This window comes from Giraffa tippelskirchi, chromosome 4 (genome assembly GCF_054371585.1).
Source record: "Giraffa tippelskirchi isolate mGirTip1 chromosome 4, T2T-mGirTip1v1.2.pri, whole genome shotgun sequence".
Lineage (NCBI taxonomy): Eukaryota > Metazoa > Chordata > Mammalia > Artiodactyla > Giraffidae > Giraffa > Giraffa tippelskirchi.
In genome coordinates this window covers 178,334,740-178,355,336 of record NC_137278.1, presented here as the reverse complement: position 1 = coordinate 178,355,336, position 20,597 = coordinate 178,334,740, and the positions used below count along the sequence as shown (strand labels likewise).

At 37.3% G+C, this 20,597-nt stretch overlaps 2 protein-coding genes across 10 annotated transcripts in view; one reads left to right on the top strand and one right to left on the bottom strand.

Moving 5' to 3' along the window:
- The window catches only part of INTS13 (integrator complex subunit 13), a 28,235-nt gene extending 24,493 nt beyond the window's left edge, over positions 1–3,742 (bottom strand). For 2 of the 3 annotated variants that reach the window (XM_081483694.1, XM_081483696.1), the window contains exons 1-2: positions 3,196–3,742; positions 1,974–2,209 (exon numbers count right to left, since the gene is read on the bottom strand). In XM_081483694.1, coding sequence (XP_081339820.1) covers positions 1,974–2,198 — 225 coding nt within the window. In that variant the 5' untranslated portion in view covers positions 2,199–2,209; positions 3,196–3,742. The remainder of the gene's footprint in view (positions 1–1,973; positions 2,210–3,195) is intronic. The other variant, XM_081483695.1, reaches the window with a different exon arrangement.
- Positions 3,743–3,917: 175 nt separating this feature from the next.
- The window catches only part of FGFR1OP2 (FGFR1 oncogene partner 2), a 38,743-nt gene continuing 22,063 nt past the window's right edge, over positions 3,918–20,597 (top strand). For 2 of the 7 annotated variants that reach the window (XM_081483704.1, XM_081483700.1), the window contains exons 1-6: positions 3,918–4,154; positions 9,968–10,104; positions 12,884–13,001; positions 14,090–14,232; positions 16,551–16,664; positions 19,008–19,121. In XM_081483704.1, the coding sequence (XP_081339830.1) occupies positions 9,970–10,104; positions 12,884–13,001; positions 14,090–14,232; positions 16,551–16,664; positions 19,008–19,121 (624 nt within the window). In that variant the 5' untranslated portion in view covers positions 3,918–4,154; positions 9,968–9,969. Of the gene's footprint in view, positions 4,159–9,967; positions 10,105–12,883; positions 13,002–14,089; positions 14,233–16,550; positions 16,674–19,007; positions 19,122–20,597 lie in introns of those variants that run through there. The other 5 variants (XM_081483705.1, XM_081483701.1, XM_081483702.1 and 2 more) reach the window with 4 other exon arrangements.

Below are 20,597 nucleotides of genomic sequence, written 5' to 3'. Positions count from 1 at the left end.
TACAAACACAACTGGAAGTGCAGTCTCTAGCGCTGGTTTGACTGATTCATTCATACATACACAGAACACCCAGTACCAGGAAAACAGTTCTGCCCCTCACAAAGTGGGGAACGTCAGGGGTTCTCGGATGTAGAAAGATACAGGGCAGTGCAGGAAGAATACAAACAAAAATAAATGAACAAGATGATTTCAGAGAGTGATAAATGCTATGAAAAAGAAATTGTTTAGCTTTTTTAGATCAGTTGATCAGAATAGGGCTCTCTATAGAAGTGGCAATTGAGGGGGATCCAAAATGACCAAAAGAAACCAGCAGGGTAAGAGATGGGGGTAGAGAATACGAGGTACAGCAAACTGCAAATGCAAAAGCCTCTGTGCACTCTCATAAGGCCAGAAAATTATGCCGGAGTCATATCACATAAGGCAGTGGAGACCAGAAGAATGGATTTGGACTTCATTCTAAATTTTAAAGGAAAATGCAAACGAAAAAATACTATCAGGTAAGATGATGACAGTAAGGACATAATAGAAAATACATCAGAATATGGCAGTGTTCTCTTTTGGGAGGAGGGTGAGATTATTTATTTTTCACTGAACTGTACAGTCTAATTCACGATCTTTTTTCTTATTATCTGTGAAATACTAGTTTTGATTCCCCAGTAAGTTTGATAAGTAGCCTTTTCTCCTGAGGCTTATCTGACAGGAACATGTCTTACTGGCCCCTTTACTCACATTACTGCGATGAAATCTTACAACAATCATAGGAAGGAGGTGTTATGCTGACTAGGGAAGAAACTGAGGCTTGAAGAGATGAAGCAAAAAGATCAAGGTCACACTGCTGGTTGCTTAATGACGTCAGAATTTGAACCGAAACCTATGCCCTCAACCACTACATTATGCTTCCTCTCATATACACTTTCTTTTTTATCCTACATGATACACAATTTACAGAAGGACTAAAAGCAATTTATATTTAATTTAGAATACATCTGAATGTGTAATAGATATTAGACTTTCCATGTTCAGCTTTTCTGTTACTCCTCTGTCTATGCCAGTCTATGAACTGGCTAGGTCCCAGCCTACCCATTCCAGTATTCTTGCCTGGGAAATCCCATGGACAGAGGAGCCTGGCGGGCTACAGTCCATGGGGTCGCAAAGAGTTGGACATGACTGAGGTGACTAAACAACCACAGGTCCCAGCCGAGGCAGCTCCAAATGAGACAGAAAGCACATCATCCACTTGTGGCTAACCAAATGACTTCCCTTAAATAGAACAGTTGACATTCTGAAACCTGAAGATAATTTTCATACTCGAAATTTTTATCAATCTTACATTTCCCTTCTTATTGATAAAAACAATTTCTACTTAGCATTCTTAAGAGTATTTCTTTACAATATGGCCAAACCCTGCAGCGGTTTAGGACACTTTCACTAAAACTGTAAGCAGCCTGGTTCTTAGAATTCTGGTTCTGCCTCTAACTAGCTATATGACTCAGAACAGTTGCTTCTTCTGACATCAGTTTCTGCATCTTCAACAAGGCAGTAATAAACAAGACTGATATTCACATGGAACACACCAACACACTCTGACAAAGTCCTTTCAGCCAACATCCCTTCTGCTTGTGCTGGCGACGTTCTCAGTGGTCAGTGTCTGTTCCTTTCTGGTTATTACATACTTTGAATGTTGTCCCATTAATTACAGTAATTACCTCATAGGACTGTTGTGAGAGTCATAGGAATTAATAAATATGAAGCACATGTAAGAAGAGCTCCGTAACTGTAAGCTGTTATTATTATTGTTGGCCCCGATTAAATACACATAACACATTAATCCCAAAGGGGAGTTCTATATATCACATTTTTAAAGTAGCAAATAAACAGTAACTCAAATTGATAGCAAATTCATATATAAAAAAATGTAACAAGCAGTTAAGTACACCCCCCAAATTATGATTTTCCTTGTACTTCACACTCACCAGCTTTTTGAAAGGAAATATGTCATACATTATTCTACAATATTCCATGGAAGATTCTACTGAGCAAGTCCACAACGATTTAGATATGGGGGCCAATGGGATGATTCCTTGGGTCCTATTCTTCACCAGCATATCAAACTCGACATGCTGTCTGCATGACTCTGCCATGTAAGGGCAGTGATCCACCACAAACACTGTTTTATGAGATTCAGAAAAAATCTTCATCTTGTTTTAACCTGTAAAGGATAAAATATATTAGCCAAACATCTTATATAATAACATTTAATCTCTTAAATTATTTCTAATGACTGTCTCTTTTCCACAAGAAGATTTGGTAGGAACATAAATAATCAGCATTCAATGAAATTTATCCAACAAAGGACAAGATGTAATGAGGTCATGACAAGAAAGTAACTATCAACTCAAGGGATGAGCTACTCCATATTAACCTGTCATTCTACCGGAGGCAGGCAACATTGCAATCCATGCATACATTTTTCGCTTTTGGAATGCACTTAAACTTGTCAGAAGAAAATATTTTTACAAATAATCGAATTGTTTCCCTTACACAATATCAAACATAATAAACGACAAGTACTCTTCAAATACACTTTTGATGATCCTTGTTAATTGACATCAATTACATATAAATCCCTAAACTTAAGTAAGCCAGTATTTGGAAGCTTCCCTCCAAAAAAATCTCAAGACTTCTGAAGAAGGGTAGGGGGGTAGAAAGAATGAACTGGAAAGAGGAGTGACAACAAAGGGAAGTCCAAAACATAACAAACATCTCCTAAGATAACTGCATATCTGGTCTTCGCATTAGGATAAGGACCTCAAATTCACATTCTCCCTCTTAGCTTACGAAACACCACGGTAAATTTATCATGTAGAACAGAAAAACTTAGGTGCTACCATCACGCTGGTGGGGAGGAAGAACTTCAAGAACTTTTTCTTATAGGAACTCCCTTGCTTCGCTAAGAAAATCTTATACTGGATAGACAATCCACATTCGAAAAGCACATGGTAAACAGAGCAAAAGTGCTCATCAAAACGAACTGACTCTTTACAATCTACCTATTTTCTTCTACTGCTTTCAAACGCATTTCCCCTTCATGCAAAACTCTTCTTTGAGAAACCTAGACACACTCTGCTGGAAGGTTGGGGGTAGAAAGTACAAGGTGAGTGGATAGGGAAGACCTCAGGATCGAGGTTCGCTTACTTTCGTGCCTGGTCCTGCAGTGAAAACGAACAGAGGCTATGGACCACAGCCTCTCTGGAAAAGGCTGCTGGCTGGGTGGGGAGGGTCAGCGCACAGTCAGGAGTGACTGGTACCAAAGACAGGGGACTATGCTTTCCCCGCTCATCTCTTAGCACACCGGTCCTTCCCAGGCTTCCTAAATGCAGGAGCGCGCGCGCGCCTGCGCGTGAACACAAACACTCACACACTCGGACTGGCGCGTGCGCAAAGCAGTCTTCGACAGCCCCGCCAAGCTGCCCTTCCCCCTCGGCGGGCCAGACGCCCAGGTCTCTAACAGGAAGAGGGCGGAGCCAAGAAAAAAAATGCCTCCGACCCTCAAGATTTTCTACCCGCTAATTTTCTCAGTCACCCACTAGGAAGACTGATCCAGGCGACCTGAGAGCCTCCCCAACAGCGTAGTACCAACCACAGCACCGGCTAAACCAGCCACGGCCCCCTAAGCGCAAGGGCCTCCCACTAGATCTCCCCGCTCCGTCTGTCCACCCAGCCCGTTTCCCCTAGCAAAATCGCGAGACTTTGCGAGAGGCCGAGCAAAAGCCCGAGTGTGGACTAGCGGGGAGGGACGCAAAGTGGCCCGCCCCTACTTCTTGCGCATGTCAGCTAGAGGCCTCAAATAAATCGCTGAGGTCTGTCCCCCAACCCCCCACCGTTACGCTAGGAAGGAAGTCTCGCGAGGTTAAAGCGATTTGAGCGTGCTGGTCGGAGGCGGTCGCCGGAGATTTTTCTCCTTGCCAGTGATGGGGCTGAGCCCTTGGATCCCCGCAGCCAGCCCTGCATTGCCTGTCCTGGGTTCTGCGTCTGCTCGCTGAGGAAGCTGAACAGGCGGGAGGAGTCTTTTCCCTTGGGTGCACAGGTCCCCGTTGGCAGAGGCTTTGAGTCCTAACCGCCACAGCTGACGGCTGCGAGGGATTGAGACCAGAGTAAGTGGAATCAATCCAGGGAGACGAGCGGGCGTAGGGAGTCGTAGGCTTCCTTCCCCTTTTGCACCACCTCTTGAACTACCGGCTGTCCGTTCCTGGGCGCGGTACTTCCTGTCCTCAGCTCTGAGCACCTCTTTCCGGAATTCAGGTGCAGAAAGTTCGATGAAAAGCCTTGGCTCTAACCCGTGTGGACACACCTGTGTTCTCTGTTTTCTTCCTGCCTAACCCACCTGGCAGCTCACCGTTGGCGGGGCGGGGTGGGGGTGGTCGGCAGGGATAGAAGAGGGTTCCTTTTCAGGCTTCAATTTACCTCTTGGGCGTAAGAACCATTCCCTTTCTTGAAACCACCCTTCAAGAAATATTACTCTTTTCCTAGTTCTCTTCGCGAATAACCAACTGTCTTTAAACTGCCCTCTGACGAATCCTACCTTTTTCTTGGTTTTCGTCTTACCTTTTTTCTGTATCCGATGTGAGATAATAATACTGGTATCCATCCAGTTGTCCGCACTAGAAACCCAAGGCTCATCCTTGACTGTATTTCCGCTTGTACTGCACTGTGCTATTTCTTCTTTCAAAACCAGATGATTTCCCCACCATCCTCCTCCCCTGGTTACCATTCTGAAATACGAATCTGTTTATGTCAATCCTTTCTTGAAACTTTTTCAATAACCTTACCGCTGACAGAATTAAGGCCTATTTGTCAAGCATATCACATAGCGCCTTTTACTATCTGCCCCAATCCATTTTTACCTTTTCTGTTTTATATTGCCAGTACCTCAATATTCGTTCACGCCAGACTGCTGGCTGTTTGTCCAAACACCCCAAGCACTTTTACAGCTCTCTGCCTTTTTTATGTGCTGTACCATTTGTCTTGAATGCTTCCTCTTCCTTTTTATAAAACCACCTATCAAAATCTAATTCATAGACCATTGTCTTCTCAGGCTCCCCCAGATGATGCTGATAGTACCACTGTTCTCCCAAAGCACTTGAAACAGTATTTCTACAAAGCTTTTTAGACTGTGTAACATTATTTATTCAAGTATCTTGTCTCCTACCAATTTGAGCTTGAGTCTGGAATCACATCTTATTCATCTTTGTAGCAAAAGTTAATTCAGTGCTTGGCACATAGCAGGCATTATTTGTATTAATATATACATGTGTATACTTATTTATAATGTGTGTGTGCGTGCTTAGTTGTTCAGTCGTGTCCAACTCTTAGTAGCATCGTGGACTATAGCCCCCCAGTCTCCTCTGTTTCTGAAATTTTCCAGGCAAGAATACTGGAGCAGATTGCCATTTCTTACTCCAGGGGAATCTTCCTGACCCAGGGATTGAACCCAAGTCTCCTGCATTGGCAGGTGTATTCTTTACCACTGAGCCACCTGGGAAGCCCCATTTCTAATATAATAGTTCTGAAGATTCATCGTAGGAGTAGGAGTCCTTAGCATCCTCGAAAAATGTAGAATTTTAGAGCCAGAGGAACCTTATATATTAGTTTCAAAAACGCTGACCAGTTTTGAGTATGAGGAATTCTGTACCACTAACACCCACTCCAGTATTCTTGCCTGGAGAATCCCAGGGACGGGGGAGGCTGGTGGGCTGCCGTCTATGGGGTCACACAGAGTTGGTCACGACTGAAGTGACTTAGCAGCAGCAGCAGCAGCAACACACAAGTAATTGTATTTTTAGTATCTGTTAGTTGAGATTGTACATTGTGGCATGAAACTATTATTCTTTTACATGATTTTGTATTTTATCATTAGCAGTCTCTTAAAAATAGTGGGATATATAGGTATGAGAGAAATATTGAGACTACAGACCATGCTTAGTGCATGTACATCTGTGCCACCCTTCCAGTGCCACCCTTCCAGTGATTCCTTGCCCATAGGTTAGAAATAACTGGTTTAGGTTAGATTAGTTTCTTCTAAAATTGTCACTCCTGTTTGAACATATATGTATATGAACTTATATTTAGTCACAATTCCAAGGAAACATGTAATTAAAAAAAAAAACTTCACCTGTGTTCTTGCTTTCAAATTCTCTTCCTTTCAAAAAGCTGCTTCATAAAACTCTTAAGTGTGTTCATTCCATTACTTCCAAAGACAGTGAAAAATTTTTGTGCTTTCAAATACAGTGATATGTGTGTGTAAGGTGCTTTATAAAATATATAATTTATAATTTACATGTTTTCTTTCTTATCTCTGTAAATTTCTAAGAAAACCATAACTATGCCTTTTATTTTTGTACTTCATGGCTGTCAGTTAATATTTTCTACAAATTAACTTTAGAGGCACCAGCCCGAACAATAAAAACTTTTAACCAAACTAGATTGTTGACATTTATAGACACATCTGTGGTATGTCAGTGGTCACAGTATTTCTCTGTGGTTCCAGCTATAGGATAATGGATTTGTGGATAAAGGAGAAAGAAGAGTGATTTTAATTTCGTTAAATTTTTCTTAACCAAAGTCTAAAAGTAAACAGCTGGCAGTTTCTTGGGTGGGTGGTGGTTTCTCTTTTATCAGCAGCAGAATGTTCTGAAGGCTCTGCCAGGAGTCTGACTGCAGATGTCTTTGGTTGGTAGAGTGGGCGAGAATGTGCTTAACATGGGGGTGGGGGTGGGGAGTAGGACCAGGAACTGCTTTAAAAAAATTTTACCTGTAATCTGAACTTAACCTGTAGAAGATGATGTAAGTAAGTACACTAGTTAAGTATGACTAGTTAAGACGTGCACTTAAAAATAGATAAATTGAGACTATCTTTTTTTTTTTAATTGGAGTTTTTTTTTTTAATTTAAAACTTGTCGGAGAATGGGAAAACAAATCTTCCTCCCACTGCAGTTACCAACGAAAAAGGAGGACTGGGGGAGGGAGAGAAGCACAGTGGTTTCCAAAAATGTGGCAAAGTAAATGCATATTATAAAATATTTTAAACTTTTCTGTGGTTTCACATACAGGAAATAAACATACAGACTCTTAGAAATTTTATGTCACTGTTTAAAATGCTAATAAAAGTATGCTTTTAATTACCTGTTTTTTATAATCCCTTACCCTGAATAGAATTGGGCTTTCCTGGTGACTCAGATGGTAAAAAATCTGCCTGCAATGCAGGAGACCCAGGTTCGATCCCTGGGTTGGGAAGATCCCCTGGAGAAGAGAATGGACCAACTCCAATATTCTTGCCTGGAGAATTCCATGGACAGAGGAGTCTGGCAGGCTGCAGTCCATAGGGTTGCAAGGAGTCAGACACAACTGAGTAGCTAACACTTTCCCTGAATAAATAAGTTTTTATAGTTACAAAACAGATTTTAAATGTAGTTCATTTTGATAGGAGTATTTCATTATGCAATCTAGAGAAGTTTTTTTAAGTGGATGTTAATTATAGTTTCAAGAAGCCTAGTTGGTCTTGTTAAAAAATAAAATTCAACTGAGTAAACTTTAAAAATCTTTTTTTGGCTTTGTTCAACAATTCATGAATCAGGCAGCACCCCATCTAGCAGAAAAGAGTTCCAAGGAGCTGTACAAAATGAGACACTTTTATAGGAAAAGGAACAAGGAAATTATACTAGCAAAAAGCAGGTTGGATGTGACAAGGTCAGTTCCCTTTAGGGGATGGCAGGAGTCTGTCAGGCAAATGACCTCACAGTGATTCCTGATTGAGTGACTCAAGGTTCCATTTCTGGAAGAGGCCAAAACTGTAAGTTAAGTCTTGGTTTGGTGATGTGGGGCTTAGCATAAGTGACTCCATTTGGGGCCTGTTTTCTGTTTTTAGCAGTCTTAAAGATTAACTCTGATGACTGGTTAAAGTAAGTGGTAGGCTTCTTACTGGTTGTGAGGGAAGATATTAGAAATTTGTTATTTTTTCATCTTCGTTTACACTTACACTTATTTTCTACTGCTGGTTTGAAATGTAGTTGATATAATATTTTGGAAGTCTCATTGGTGGAGTAGCCTCAAGGAATTTGCTTTGTTTTTCCACCCAGAAGACCATGGTAGTTTTTATATTGGTAGAAGCAGGCAGAGCCCTGGAGGTCCATCTTGGCTGATGAACATCCCCTAGACTGGGATCAGAAGTTCTATTTCTGGTACTTGCTTGGCTCCTTCCTTGCTGCATGGTGCTGTCAGTCAGCTCCTTTCTGTTCAAGTCCTGGATCTGTTTGCTCATTGATAAAACGGGGATAACAATTATCCCAATGAGCCAAAATTCAGTATAAGGTTATATCCCTTAGGTTCAGAAAGCTACCAACAGTTGGAATCTAACAGCTGAGGCAGCGTACTGATAGATAAATAGATCCAGAAATAGAGAGCTCAGAAACATACCCATACATTTATTGAGAAAACATACAACAGATGTGGCATTAAAATTCAGTGGGGAGGAACGTACTGTCCAAAAAATGGGAAATGGGACAATTGGTTATCTCCATGAGAAAAGGAAAATATAATTAGATATTCCACACATGCAAATAAACAGCAAATGAACTAAAGATAAAGGCAAAACACTGGGGATAGGTAAGATTCTCTACCGTCTGAGCCATCAGGGAAGCCCATATATCTCCCTGTCTAACATGTTGTCAAGTTGGTAACCTCAGACACAGCTTAACTTTTTCATATTTCAGAAGAAAGATTTATGATTATCTGAAAAGATTGCATCTAGATTCAGGGCTCTGTTTCAGTTAATCTACAGATTCCTTTGCCCAGACAATTCTGAAAGCATGGCTTTAGGGGAGAGGGCAGCTTACTGAATTACACACAGTATAGGTATTTGATCACCTGTCACCTCATCCTGTATGAGAACTTTAGTACATTTTATTTGGAAACACAACCTAGCTATTGTTTGTAGATGTCATGTTATTACAAAGCATAAGGAGGTTTCTTCTGATATTAGTCCCAACAGTGTCATTTACATGTTGGGACCTCGGACTGTCAAGGTCCTCATACCTGAGTTCTGTTAACTTAAGATAAACTTTTCTCAAATCTTTTACAGCTTTCTCTAGACTTTGCTTTTTTATTTTCTTTCACCATCTGTTGCAACCATTTATTTTTACTGTAAGACATTTTTTTCTGTTTTTATTTTTATTTATTTTTTTTTTAAAGTTATTATTCAATTTTGACTATACTCCCTACACTGTACAAAGTATCCTTGTTGCTTATTTGTGCTATACACAGTCGTTTGTCTCTTAATTCCCCTCCCTAATCTTTTTTTTTTTTAATAAATTTATTTATTTTAGTTGGGGGCTAATTACTTTACAATATTGTAATAGTTCAAAAGCATCACTTCTTCAGTGCACTAAAGAATCCGCCTACAATGTGGGAGCCGTAGGAGACATGGGTTCGATCCCTGGGTTGAGAAGATCCCCTGCAGAAGGGAATGGCAACCCATTCCAGTATTCTTGCCTGAAGAATCCTATGGATAGAGGAGTCTATATAACATAAAATGTATTTATTGAATGTACACTTTTGTCCCCACTGTATATTCAGGGTGTTTAAAATACATTCTGATTTTGTTCTCAAACTTTTTGTATATATATATAAATAAATGTGTATATATAAACACGTGTATATATGTAATATATAATTATATATGTTTATGTTGTGTATAATTTTTTTAATATTATAAATTCACTTTCACGTTTGTTCCATCTTAACAGAATCAAAACCACAGATGCTCTTAGATGTTTTTCATCCTGAGACAGTGAACGATTCGGTAACAAATGTAGCTTAAGCATAATGTGTGTTAAAGCAGAACTAAAACAAGATTGATATGCCAGCTTTCTTTTGAATCTGTTTTTCATTTTAATCCTATGTATTCCTTCAGAAATGAGTTGCACCATTGAGAAGGCACTTGCTGATGCTAAAGCCCTTGTTGAAAGATTGAGAGATCACGACGATGCAGCGGAATCTTTGATTGAGCAAACCACAGCTCTCAACAAGCGAGTAGAAGCTATGAAGCAGGTTTGACTTTTTTTTCCCCCTGTTGATTCTATTTTTAAAAGGCAGTCATTGACATTTATGTGTTGCTTTTATTTTAAACTTCTGCTTAACTAGTATTTTATTTTTAATGTTTTCTGAAGTTTAAAAGTAGCTTGACTTGTATGTTTTAGTTTACTTTAGATTGAAATATAATTTTGTCAAGGTCAACTGACATTTATGTGTGTATATATATCTTCTCAAACTTGTAGATCTGATCACTTAATTTCTTACAGTGATGCAGATTTGAGTTTGGAAAATACATAAATTTTTTTAGGTCTAAATACATTTGACAAAGATGAGATAATATCTTTTACTAATAGTGACACATATTTTGTTCTATTTTTATAATGTAGAAATATTTTTATAAGAATATTTTGGTGGTGCTGTTTAATAATAGTTTTTGAAGATGATGCAAAGCAATATCTCGTTTTCACCTTGTGCAGTTACTGCATTTGTGTGTGTGTGTGCATGCTCAGTCGTGTCCAACTGTGCGACACCATGGACTATAACCCACCAGGCTCCTCTGTCCATGGGATTTTCTAGGCAAGAATACTGGAGTGGGTTGCCATTTCTTACTCCAGGGGATCTTCCCAACCCAGGAATTGAACTTGCATTTCCTGCATTGGCAGGTGGATTCTTTACTGCTGAGCCACCTGAGAAGCCCTATTCATTTATATTTGCTACCTTATTTTTCATTTACTGCTGGCAATCCCATGAACGGAGGAGCCTGGAAGGCTGCAGTCCACGGGGTCGTGAAGAGTCAGACACGACTGAGCGACTTCACTTCCACTTTTCACTTTCATGCACTGGAGAAGGAAATGGCAACCCACTCCAGTGTTCTTGCCTGGAGAATCCCAGGGACGGCGGAGCCTGGTGGGCTGCCGTCTGTGGGGTCACACAGAGTCGGACACGACTGAAGCGACTTAGCAGCTGCCAATTAAGGAAGAAATGAAAAAGGCTTCACTTCTTGTTATCCTTACCATTGTGTATAAGAACTTTCCAATGGGCTATGAAGTTGAACTACTATTTTAAACCCTCTTTTGATAAAGGTTTTAACTTTAAGAGAACTATAGAAACTATGATGGAAATCACTGTAGGAAAATATATGTTTATAGCTTATTCTCGTGAAGCGCATCTCTTTTGTAAAAGGAAGCAGCAACCTGGGGGTACTGATTTAACAAAGCTGCTGAAAAGGTGAAGCAAGTTTATCTGTTGGATTAGCTGAAAAGTTCATGTGGGTTTTTCCATGACATCGTATGGGAAAGCCTGAACTTTTTGGCCAGCCCCATATTTTGTTTTGCAACTCTGCTGCCCTAAACACATTACATACTTCCCTGTCTAGCTTGACTCATATGTTCCAGTGAACATACATATCTTGTATTGAGTTGTAAAAAGAGGGGGGGAGGTTGACAACCAGAGTTAAGAACCATCCCATAAAATTTACTGTTTTTTTATTTTTTGGCTGCACCACATGGCGTGCTGGATCTTAGTTCCCCAACCACAAAACGAACCCACATCTGCTGGAAGCATGGAGTTTTAACCACTGGGCCACCAAGGAAGTCCCCTACAATTTACCCTTTTGAAGGGTGCAGTTGATTGGATTTTAGTATATTCACGTGCTCTGCAACCATAATCACTGTCTAATTTTAGAACACTTTGTTACCCCTAAAGCTGCTCCCTAACTCTCCCTTTCCCTGGTTCCTGGCAACCATGAATCTGTCAGTCTGTGGGTTTGCCTGTTTTAAACATATCATATGAATGGAATCATACCATATATGACTTATTGTGACTGGTTTTTTAATGTTTTCAAGTTTCATCTGTGTTCTAGTATGTATCAGTACTTCATTCCTTTTTATTGCTAAATATTAATAATATTCATTGTAAGGATATAGCACTTTATGTTTTTCTATTCATTGGTTGATGAACATTTGGATTGTTTTTCTTCTGGGGCAATTATGTATAATACTGCTGTGAATACTTGTGTATACATTTCTATGTGGACATCTGTTTTCAGTTTTCTTGGGTATATACCTAGCTGTAGAATAGAAGGGTCTTATACCTCTATGTTTAACTTTTTGAGGATCTGCCTGTCTGTTTACCAAAACAGCTACATCATTTTACATTCCCATCAACAATATATAGGAGTTAGCAATTTCTGCACATCCTCTGTTAAACTCGTTATTACTTGCTTTTTGATTAAAGTCATCCTAGTGGTTGTCATGTGCTATCTCCTTGTTATATTGAGCTGTATTTCCTTAATGACTAATGATGTTAAGTATCTTTCATGTGTTTATTGACCATTTGTGTGTCATCTTTAGAGAAATGTCTCCTTCAAATCCTTTGCCCATATTTTTCAGCTTTATTGAGATATACTTGATGTACAACATTGTGTAAGTTTAAGGTATACAGTACACATGTATATATTGTGGAACCATTACCTACTACCATGAGGTTAGTTAATACTTCTGTCACCTCACATAATTACTATATGTAATTACTGTGTATATGTGGTGAGAATATTTAAGCTGTATTCTCTTGACAAATTCCAAATATATAATATAGTATTGTTAACTTTAGACACCATGATGTCCATTGTATCCTCAGAACTTAGTCATTTGCCCATTTTTTAATTGGGTTCTTTTTCTTTTTATTGTTGAGCTGTAAGAATTATTTATGAAATGTACACACATATATACACATATGTAAGATACATATTTTCAAATATATTCTCTTACATCTTGAAAAAAAATCTTTTCATTAGTATCAAGAAGAAATTCAAGAACTTAATGAAGTTGCAAGACATCGGCCACGGTCCACATTAGTTATGGGAATCCAGCAAGAAAACAGACAAATCAGAGAATTGCAACAAGAGAACAAAGGCAAGCTATATTATCACTGTGTATAGCAAATCAAAAGTGAGCTTTAATCTCCAATTGCACTATTGAATTCAGATCAATTAATATTTTTTAAATATTAAATGGGAAAATAGCCTGTTAAAGTCACTTTTTCTAGTCCATTATGCTTCAATTACATATATTTCTCTTTATCCAATCCTACATATGAATGTCTGTCTACCTTACTTGAAATCATCTTAGGCTCTCACCTTCAATATCCATTTGTACCACTGAAATTATTACCTGTGAAATAACTCAGTTTCATTCTCTGCAGTCCCACCACTTTGGCCCCTAGCTTAGGTGTTTATAGTCTCCGGCCTGAAGTATCCTCATTGGTCTCCTTGATTTCAGGCTCTTTCCTCTCCAGTCCATCTTCAGCACAGTCATCAGATTAATTTTACAAAAACATATCTGGTCATGTTGTTCTTTTGCTTAAGAACCCTCACTGTATACTATTTCCTTATCCAGAGGCCTTCAAAGTTGACTCTAAGCCTTCTTTTTTGTATTCTTCCCATACCTCCCTTCTCCATGAGACCTTTGCTTTTGCCACACTGAACAAGTTCCCGAACATACCATCCACTTTCATGCCTCCCTGCTTAGAATGCCCTGTCCTTTATTTTTCGACTGAAGGAATGTACGTTCATCTCACTACTATACTTCTGTGAAGCCTCCACGAATTTTTCCTCACAGACTTTTTATATGTATTAGAGTAGAGCTCCCCTCTGCCCTTACCACATTGTGTTACAATTATTGATGTTTTGTTTTCTCCACTAGACTGAACTTTATGGCCTTTTGGTATTCCTAATATAGAGCATGATCTGACACTCAATTGTTGTTCAGTAAATAGTTGTTAAAATGATTCTCAAAAAATGAGCTTAAAATGGTTATTTTGAAAACTAATAAAGGACTCCATTTGGTGTCCTTTATTTCCATATGGCTAGATTTTTGTACCTCATGTTTTCTTTATGAAATACCCCCATTATAAGTTGCTTTTTTAAAAATGTAATGTGGAAGAGAATACATTGTGCATCTTAAACTCAAGTTTAAATAAAATATACTGTTACTCTTGATAGAATTACGTACATCCCTGGAAGAACATCAATCTGCCTTGGAACTTATAATGAGCAAGTATCGAGAGCAAATGTTTAGATTGCTAATGGCTAGCAAAAAAGATGATCCAGGAATAATAATGAAGTTAAAAGAGCAACACACTAAGGTAATCCCATTCTGTAAATATAATTTGAAAAAAGGACAATCAATTAACTTGTGTTCAGATTTTTAAAAAATCACAGGTGTCTTACATGATATTGAATACTTCTCTTTTTGACATTTTCTTCTTTTCCTTATTTTTTTCAAGTTATGTGTCATTTTCTGTTTGATTTAGTCTTCAAACTCCCATTCTTCCCTAGTAGCTTATAATATATATTAAAAAGTAAACATTTGGGAAATAAAGGTAAGTCTATTCAATTCAAATTATTCAAAATTATAATGTTACCTGCTTCAAAGAAATATTTCTTCTAACTTGTGTATTGGTATATGTTGCAAAAATGAAAATTAAATGCCCAAAAACCTTTTTAAAAATCCGGAAACAGCTAAAGTTAGATTTGTTTTTAAGACTGTCTTCTGAATGAGGCTAATTCATCCAGACTGTAGATACTCCTGATTATTAATGGAAGCACCAAGGGGTGGGGGAGGAAAAGAAACAATGTACTATATATGTTGCCTTCCCACCCATCCTATCATCCATCACATACCACTCAACATCATTTTTAGAGACAGAGCTGAACTGGCTAGAAATCAGTGTTATTTCTGCTGTTCATCTTATTAGTTGTGATCCCTGTGTTTGCTAGCAGCTGCTGTGAGAAGATAGAATAGTCCTTTACCATTTACATTTTATTTTAAACTGATTTTTAACTGCTGGTGTGAAAAATATTAGAATAGATTGTGACTACGAGGCCATTATCTCTGTTGGATAATGATGAGCTAACTATTTTTTATTAGTTATAATGAGTGTTATTTAAGAAGTATTGACTGTTATAACGTATTTTTATATTTCTTGATTATTAAAACACATTTTAGATTCTTTAAAATATTTCTTCCATCTTGGTGCCTTTTAGGTATTTTTTATTATTAATTCTACTAAAAATAAATATCTAGTAAATTGCTTTAACATGTAAATTCAACTTTCCATATTAAGGAAGTAGGTAATAGCTCTTGTGTCAAATAGTATAATAATAAATTAACAAATGTGGTTTTAATATTATCTAATTATGCTATTTATCTCCTAAGCAAAAGGAACCTTGGACAGTTAAGTGGCAATCTTTTGAGTATAAAATGTATCGTTACTATCATTATAAAAACATTTTATTTTGAATATATAATTTAGGAGGTTTTTTTAAGGTACAAATATGAACTGACTTAAAATTATTGGTAAAATAAGTATGTTCTTGAGACATTCCAAAAGGCCCTTGTGTTTAACAGCCTAACAAATTTTTTAAGATCTACAGAGAATACTCTGGCAAGCAAGTACTTAAGAATAAGATACTGAAGCTAGCTAGTCCCTCATGGTAGCAGCTATGTCATAAGCAAATGTTTTCTAAAACACATTAGATTTTACCATTCATTACAGCTGTTTTATTAATTAGCAAGTTAAACATGTTCTTAAGATAGCTGTAAGCCATCCTTTTTCATTATGCAGATGAAATTCTTCTTCTAAGTGCTGATTCTTGCCTTCCATGAAATAACAGTTCAGTTACTTGTTATTAATTCTAACTAATACATATTAATGTTTGTGATTTTGATTTTTCCCAAAAAGGAGACGCTTTGATTCAAACAAATATTTATTAACACTTGCACTAGCTTAGTTGTCATAATGAGATGAATGAATAAGTTTTATTATTCTACCATAGGACCTTTCAGTGCATTGGGAGATACAGATACAAACAAGATTATCTAACATAAGGTAGGATGTGATGAATCCTAAATAGAGATCTGGATTATTACTGGAGTACTAGAAGAAGCAAGATTAGTTCTCAAGAGGAGAATCTGGGAAAGTGGCAAGGAAAGGTAGCAAATCCATCTAAATCTAGCCTCGAATTAATTTGGGGGCTTAACAAGCAGAAATGGATGAGCAGAGAAACTTGCATGATAAGTATGAGCTTCCAGGGTATGTTTAGGTACTGGTGCTCCGATATACCTAAACAAAAAAATAATTTATAACACATTTTTGGGTAAAACACAGAGTTACACTTAACAGCATTTTGGAGTAAAAGGCTCTATTGAGACTACTGTAACAGAATTCTGCCCTCACCTAGAAGTTCTTGAGGACATGTTTAAAAGCCAGTAAAAAGTTTGAGCAGAACTCATTTTCATTCAAACACTCATTTTTACATTATTTTTGAACTACTACCTTTTTGGAAATCTTAAAAAAACAAACATTTCCAACAGTTGGCTAACACGCATGAACTAACACTCATTCAGTTTTTAAATTACGGATATTGTCCGTATTAACATTATAATGACTCTGTACTACAGATTGACATGGTGCATCGTAACAGCTCTGAAGGATTCTTCCTTGGTGCATCTCGACACATCCTTGAAGCACCTCAACATGGACTGGAGAGGAGGCACTTGGAAGCAAATCAGAATGTACACTAAATAAAACAGTCAACTTTGGGGGTGTGGATGGAGGGGGGTGGCATTTAAAAAGTTCTTTTACATTAAATTCTCCCAAATTAAATCAGCAAATAAATGAAATTGCTTTTAAAAAACACTATGCTTTTGATAGCCTTACAAAAATACTCAAGTGTAAAAACTTTAAATCTGTCATGAATTCGCTGTGTATTGCATTATACATAGCCTGTTAGGTAACTGCAGGCTTTAAAGGTTCTTTGGGCCAGCCTTTCATTTTGTTGTTCTAGTTAACTGTAGCTGCAAAATTTTAGGAAGCTTCAAACGGTTGTCCTCTTTGTAGACATCAAAGACATTTTCTTGACAGTAACTTTAATCTGACTTTGTAAAAATTTTGTTTAGTCAAACAATTAAATGAACTGTTTTAATTCAGATTTTCCATAGTTTACAGTGCTTTAATTTGCATTCACAATAAAATAAAATTACCTTTGTTTAGGTGTTACAATTAAGTATAGTAGCAACCTCTCCATTGTGTCTGTTCTGTTTTGTCTTTTTTTTCCTTGAATGCTATTTCAAAAGAGTCCAAAGATTTTGTTGCTACCACTTCTTGCTTTTAAAACATTTTGAAAGCACAGGTCTTGCCCTCTTGTGCCTTTTAAGAGATCTATGATACTTCCCTAAAGATCTTATTGTAATAAGTGGATCATCCAGGAACCAGGCCTGTAAAAATACCCTTCTGTTTGTATTGAGGTTTTTTTTTCTTATGATGGTTTTGTTAGAACAGACTGTCCTAAAAAAGTAGTTTCTTGTTTTCTTCTGTTTTAGAGGCAAATGATTATTTGTTTCCTTGTAGTTGTTTAACCTAAGTCAGTGCCATAAGACATCAAATCATAAACTGAGAAAGCTGTTGGTATGCAAAATTTTTACTCATATCCTTATCCAACTTGCTGCTGCAGTTACCTGTACTTGACTTGCTTTTAAAAGTTAGGCTCCCTTTATGGTAGGAGGGATTGTAATTATTTTTTTTTAATTTTTATAGGACATGACAGTTGCTTATCTTGATATCATTCTTACCATCATTCTAATCCAGAGCTGTCTAATAGAACTTTCTGCAGTGATGGAAATGTTCTTTATCTGTGCTATTCAAATTGGAAGCCACCAGCCACATGTGGCTATTAAATGTCAGCAGTGCAACTGAGGGGCTGAATTGTTAATTTCTTAAAATGTATTTGACTTCAAGTAATTTCAATTTAAATAGCACTGTACTGTACAGTGTAGTTTATTTTGCCTTCTTCCTGTGTAATAGCTTTGTATAGATTATATTAATATAAGGATCTGTATTTTTGTTAGTTAAGATATTAAACGTGTGGTTTGCTAAAGATATTCCTATTGTCTGTTTGAATATTTATATTCCTTCCACAGTTTACTAGTGTTGTAGGTTTTGAGGGGTCTTGTTCAAATCTTTTTTCCAAATAGAGTATATACAACTATTTAAGAGACTGAATGTTTATGTGGGAAACTGTTAACTTCTATATTTAAGTTTTGGCCTTAGTATAACAAAGGAACCCTCAGTTGCCAGTGAGCAATGGTCTATAGAAGTTATTCATTTAAAAAAGTATTAGCCTTGTGTCCCTGCTGATTATAAACAACAGAGAAATTATAAAACCTTTTGTCTATCTCTTTCACTGACTGTAAGCTCTTTGAAATGAGGGAACATTATTCCTCTCACCTAGCATAGTGCCTGCACACCATAGGTGTGTAAAAAAGAATAATAAAAGCAGAACTCTGTTCATTTCATTCAATACTTATTATTTACTCAATACTTATCATCTATTATATACCTAACATTAAATAATAGAGAATTACAAGCAATGTATAGGTCCTGCTGTCAGTGAGGATTATAGTCTGGAAAGATTCTAGATTGAATTGAGATCAGTTTTTAGGGATGGATAACATAGAATATATTTATAAATCATGAAGACTTCAGGAAGGAATAGATACTGAATATATATCTTCCCATTAGTTTGGTCATGGGGCATGTAGGTACGAAAAAGAAAATGTTGCTGATCATTTGTGGTGAGAGGAATGTGAAATGAGTATTCTTCCTGTTCGTGGATTTAGATATATTGTGCTGCTTATCCTTAATCCTAGTCCTAACAGAAATCTGACTTCACAAGGACATTTATCGGCAGTCAATAGTCTTGTAAATAAATATCTGTTTGATATATTACATTAATGTAAATGGCAGTGTAAAGGTATTAACATTCATATCAAGTAGTAATGCAGATTTTATAAAAAGAGGAGTTGTTTTTTTTTTAAGTGTTTCATTGATTTACAGCTTCCATCTTTTTTTTTTTTTAGGAATTACAAGCACATGTTGACCAGATAACTGAAATGGCAGCAGTAATGAGGAAAGCCATTGAAATTGACGAGCAACAGGGTTGCAAGGAACAGGAACGAATATTTCAACTTGAAGTAAGTTTTAAATTGCACATGTAGGTGAAAACTATTTGTACAAAGATTTATGACAGAAAATATATCTCATTTTTAAATATATACTTTCTGGGATGCTAGTAACGTTCATTTATAGTAATGTAGGAGTCTAAGATCAGTAGTAAACTTACACCAGTCATTGAGAAAATTGACTTTTTTTTGATCCTGTGTTGCTTCTGTTATTAGGTGAATATAATTCTTCAGCTTAGTAATTTGTTAAAATATCTCTATTTTATCAGAGATCACAATGATGCAGGGGGAAATTTTTTTTTAATCCACAAATAATATTCTTTGGCCACTTGTATGTTTCTAGGGGATATAAAAACGTTATTACCACCTGACGGCTCAGATGGTAAAGAATATGCCTGCAATGCAGGAGACCTGGGTTCAATCCCTGAGTCAGAAGATCCACTGGAGAAGGGAATGGCAACCCACTCCAGTATTCATGCCTGGAAAATCCCATGGACAGAGAGCCTAGAGGGCTACAGTCCATGGGGTCGCAAAGAATCAGACACGACCGAGCAACTAACACTTCACATAAAAGCTTTTATCGCATCTGTCCTTTATTTTGTGGTAGCAAAAGCACAAGTCATTGTTGAATAGCTCAAATTGGTAGAACAGGTGACCTTTATAATTTTAAAACCTTCATTTTGAAATCATGGTGGAGAAATTGGTTATAGGAGACCAAAATGATTTTTCTAACTGTACAAAGTTCTCTCATTCTTTGTAACTAAGGCAAGCAAACTTTCTCAGTAAAAGGCCAGATAATAAATCTTTTCAGCTGTGAAAATCAGGCAGTCTCTGTTGTAGGTACTCAGCTCTGCCACTGAAACGAAAAAGCAGCCATACACACACAAAATAAGACTGGACTCAACTATGTTGCAGTACAGTTTTAATTTATAATAACAGGCCTCAAGCCCAGCTATAGTTTGCTGATGCCTGTTTTATACCACTGAAACTTAGAAAATGAGACCAAAGACAAAGCTGTAGAGAATAAATTATGATAGTTATTTTTAAATGTCTAAAAATTTCTTACAGTAGTTCAGTTCAGTTGCTCAGTCATGTCCAACTCTTTGCGACCCCATGGACTTACAGTAACTAATCTAGAAGATAAGGGCAAAGTTGTTTACCAGTGCTCAATTTGGTCGCTTACTTTCCTTCTTAAAAAACACCACAATCTATTCAGCCAGCCTGCTGCTGTTAAATCCCCACAAGGAAAGCAAACCAGGCTTGCCCTGCATTCCATGCTATCATGGAAAATAATAAAAGTACTAAAGTACTAAGAGGTGTTAGCCCCAGGGTATTATTCACAGACTTTCTTTGTTTACATAAATAAAAATCTAGATGTTATTTTCTTCATCCATATTGTTGTTTAGTCGCTCGGTCATGTCCGATGCTTTTGAGACCCCTTGGACTGTAGCCCACCAGGCTCATCTGTCCAGGGAATTCTCCAGGCAA